The 4,518-nt window shown below is 41.9% G+C and overlaps 2 protein-coding genes across 2 annotated transcripts; both read left to right on the top strand.

Moving 5' to 3' along the window:
- The first annotated feature begins 2,130 nt into the window (after nt 1-2,130).
- On the top strand, nt 2,131-3,015 carry LOC147482271 (uncharacterized). Its single transcript, XM_086579260.1, has one exon. It carries the CDS (start codon nt 2,131-2,133, stop codon nt 3,013-3,015), a length of 885 nt encoding a protein of 294 aa, XP_086435386.1.
- Nucleotides 3,016-3,825, top strand: LOC147482270 (uncharacterized). The gene has a single exon (XM_086579259.1). The coding sequence runs from the start codon at nt 3,016-3,018 to the stop codon at nt 3,823-3,825; it is 810 nt and encodes a 269-aa protein (XP_086435385.1).
- The last annotated feature ends 693 nt before the right edge of the window (nt 3,826-4,518 follow it).

The raw sequence follows: 4,518 nt of genomic DNA, 5'->3' as shown, positions 1-4,518 counted from the left end.
ATGCCTTCTTCTTCACAGCCTCCCAAATGGCAGACAGGGGCAAGCGCCCCATGAATCCTTGCGAGGATCCTTCAAACCATGAGAAGCATAATTCTGATCCAGTCCAAGATAGGTTGACCCTTCAACCACCACCTGCCTTTCGGGTACTACTTCAACTTTGTTATGAATTTTACTACCCTTCGTACTTGTGTGATGTCCATTGCTCCTAATTATTAACTTTTATGGCCTTCTTCTGTATTGCTTAGTATTGACTTAATCTTTTCTGATTTCTCTTTATCAAGCAACCCACCCGACCAAATGTGGATAAGGGCAAGCGCCCAATGCACCCGTCTGAGGAACCTTCAAACCAAAAAAGACGTATTTACATTCCCCCCGAAGATAGGCTGAATCTTCAGCCACCTCATGCCTTCCAGGTCTTACTTCAGTCACCTCATGACTTACTATCTATATATCATTGCTTTGATGCATTCCTCTTATTTTATATTTCTTTATTGTTTAGCGCCCAACGGATGACATTCCTTCCTCTCTTCAACCGTCATCTGGTGCTCAGGTCAGCTTTGTCACATCATTACTTCATGCGATACCACAGCCAACAACATCAAATGGTGCTTCAACATTGCATCACCAAAATGCAAGGTATACGGCTGTTCTTATCGAAACATTGATCATTATTTGCACCTTCATCTAATTTGCTGACACGTTAATATAACAACCACTATATTTGCTTACATGTTCGCTATTATGTAGACAACAACAATATGATGGAAATGATGACATGGCAGACGATGAAGATGATGTACTTCCTTCTAATGTTCTTAACCGTCCAACTGAACAAGGATTTTACTACTTAGGGGAAATGAATGTTCAGTGTCCTTTCTACCATGCATTTCATTGGAAAGACAAACAGTTGAGTAGATCGTCGCAAGCAAATCCTTGGTTTGGGACTTGCTGTTTGCAAGGGAAAATAAAAATGCCTCCATTGTAGACGTTGCCTGCTGCCCTTAAAGCTTTGTACGAGAGAGATGATCGCAAGTCAAAGTCTTTTCGAAAGTACAGAAGACAATACAATCAGGCCTTTGCATTTACAAGTCTAGGTGCTGATGAACGTGTCTTTGTTGGTCGAGGTCCACGGCCTTTCACTATACATGGAGAACTACGGCACGGAACAGGAGCTCTTATTCCCGATCCAGGCAGATAGGCAACGTACTCTCAGCTCTATATTTATGATCCACTGGATATTCGACAACTTTGGAATGCTAATCTAGATGTAGATGTTCTTAGGATCCTACATGAAACTATGCTCCAATATAACCATTTCTCTGACACTTTCCTACATGCATGCGAGGTTCTTAGATCGCCTTCTGTTGGGAATGATGAAAATCTCAACATCCATGCTTATTTACATTACAGTGCGGCCACTGATAGATGCCGCTACAATTTGCCCTCAGCTGATGAAATTGTTGTTATTTTACCCGGAGATGGCAGTGAGCAGGACAGTATGCGAGACATTGTGATTTATCTTAAAGGGGGAAATGAATTTGTTCATATCAGTGAATGCCATCCAGCTTACTTACCTTTGCACTATGTGTTGATGTTTCCTCGTGGAGAGCTTGGGTGGTCACTAGATCTGAGGCATTCGGATCCCTCGACTTCAGCCACCACTGCTGACCGCCTCACATAGATGGACTTCTATTCTTACCTGCTGTTTCAGTGCCCCAATGAATATTATTCTATTCTGCGAGGGAAAAAACTGTTTCAGGAATTCTTAGTTGATGCATGGGCTGCCACTGAATAGAACAGATTACGGTACTACAGATTTAGGCAAGATGTACTTCGTGCTGAATTATATCAAAATATCACTGATGTCCCAGTAGAAACCTTAAATCCAGATCAAATTGGAAGGGCGTGGAAGTTCTACCAAAGATCGTCGCCGGGAGTCCAAGGCATATGTTTGAGATATTCCAGGACTCAATGGCTATAACTCGGTTCAACAACCATCCAGATATATTCCTCACCATGACTGTGAACCCACATTGGGAGGAAATTATTAAGGCCTTGCAGAAGAACGAAACTGCTACTGATCGACCGGAAGTGGTGGCTCGTGTGTTTGAACTAAAGTGAAGAGCCTTAATGAGAGAGATCAGAGACAAGGGTGTGCTTGGTATTGCTGTTGCACATGTTTACACAATTGAATTTCAGAAACGTGGTCTACCACATATGCACGCCCTTATATATCTTCGACATCAAGACAAAATTCGGGTGCCTGCTCAGGTTGACCGCATTGTTTGTGCTGAATTTCCTTATCCAGATACTGAACATGAATTGTTTTGCACTGTTATCAAATGTATGGTTCATGGGCCATGTGGCTTAAAAAATCCAAGTTGTCCATGTATGATAAATAAGCGTTGGAAAAGTCAGTATCCTCGTGCTTTCAAAAATGTTACGACCATGGATAAGACTGGATATCCTATCTACCGTCGTCGTGACACTGGCAAGAAATATAATGTTAGAGGGCATGAAGTTGATAATAGGGATGTTGTTCCATACAATCCTTATCTTTCTAAGATGTTCGATTGCCATATTAATGTCGAAGTTTGTGCCGGGATAAGTTGTGTCAAATACATTCACAAGTACATATTCAAAGGACACGACAGGACAACAGTGGTGTTCAATGACTTGGATGAGATACAACAATATTTAGATGCACGATATATCAGGCCACCTGAAGCGGTTTGGAAGTTGTTCGGGTTTTCTCTTCACCAAGAGAAGCCGGCTGTTGTGAGATTAGCACTTCATCTTCCTGGAATGCACCGAGTGGTTTACAATCCTAATGAATCAACGGATGATATTCTCCTAAGGGCTCAGCAACAAAAGTTAACTCTAACTGCATTTTTCGAGCGGTGTGCTTCAGGATCGATGCATGCGAGGGCTTATATCAAGAATTTTCAGAACATTATGTTTGGAGTAAAAGGTGGCATAGATGGACAAAAGGACTCAAGCACCCGCTATTGGTGAATGTTCTTTGCAAGTCCTAACTCTGGTGAGCGGTTTTATTTGCGGTTACTTCTAACTGTTGTAAAAGGTTCGCAATCCTTTGATGATCTAAAGAGAATTGGGAATGGTCCTCCGCTTCGTACTTTTGAAGAAGCGTGTGTTATGCGTGGACTTCTTGAAGACAACATTGAATGGGTGCAATGTTTACAAGAGGCTGCAATCATGCAAACTGGGTATCAACTTCGTCGACTTTTCTGTACTATTCTCACGGAGTGCAATCCGGTGCAACCCGAAGCCTTATGGAATGAACTTTGCGAAAGCATTTGTGATGACCTCCCATACAAGCTTCAAACCATGTTCTTCATTCCTCATCCTACAGATGCACATGTACAATATTATGGCTTATTTCTCCTAAATGATATTCTCTACGAGTCAGGTGGTAGAACTCTAGCTCATTTTCCTACAATGCCGCTCCCAATTAGAAATTGGAGCTTGGTTGTTGGGAACAGACTTATATGGGAGCAAAGGAAATTTCAATTTGATCCACACAATGAAGAGGCACACGCCAATGCCATCCACTTAAATGCTGAGCAACACTTTGCATATAGTGAAGTGACAACTTCAATAGCTCGTAACAGCGGACGACTATTTTTCTTAAATGGAGCAGCCGGCACAGGAAAAACTTTTGTTTACAACACCATTGCTGCTACGTGTCGTACTCAAGGACACATTGCTATTATGGTGGCTTCATCCAGAATAGCTTCTTTGTTATTGGCAGGTGGTCGGACTGCTCACTCAACCTTTTGCATCCCATTAGATATTATGGGATAACTGTATGTGGGTTCGATGGCGTTCACCACAAGCTGAATTATTCAGACAAGCTAACCTAATCATATGGGATGAGGCCCTGATGCAAAACAAGTTATGTTTGGAAGCTGTTGATCGAACACTTCGTGATATTCGAGACAATGACAACCCATTCGGGGGGATTACTGTGGTTCTTGGTGGTGACTTCTGTCAATGCCTACCAGTTATACCCAGAGGGGCCCGAGAGCAAATTGTTCGTGCTTCCTTGCGATGCTCTTTTCTTTGGAATCACATCAATGTTCTCACCCTGGTACAGAACATGAGATTAGAGCGTGGCACTTATGAGAATTTACTATTTGCAGAGTTCTTAACAAAGGTACAAACATTTCTGTCCTAATTTATAATATTCCTCTCTATTAGAATTCTCATAATATTCTATTTCACATTTTATGTCATCAGGTTGGAAACATTCCTGAAGCGGTTATTGAGCTACCCTCAACAATCCATCATTGCACATATCTTCAGGACCTGATTTCTGCTACTTATCCTCATTTGGATGAAACTTCCACTGTCACCCCTGACTATTTAACTGAGCGGACAATTCTTTCTGCGAGGAATGATGATGTCAATGCTATTAATGCAGCAGCTTTACGTATGTTCCCAGGAGAAACTATGACTTTTCTGGCTGCTGACAAGTTGGATGAGGTAGATGTAAAT

Source organism: Coptis chinensis, chromosome 8 (genome assembly GCF_015680905.1).
Source record: "Coptis chinensis isolate HL-2020 chromosome 8, ASM1568090v1, whole genome shotgun sequence".
Taxonomy (NCBI): Eukaryota; Viridiplantae; Streptophyta; class Magnoliopsida; order Ranunculales; family Ranunculaceae; genus Coptis; species Coptis chinensis.
The sequence above is the reverse complement of the archived record's forward strand: the minus strand, read 5'-3'. Positions and strand labels throughout refer to the sequence as shown.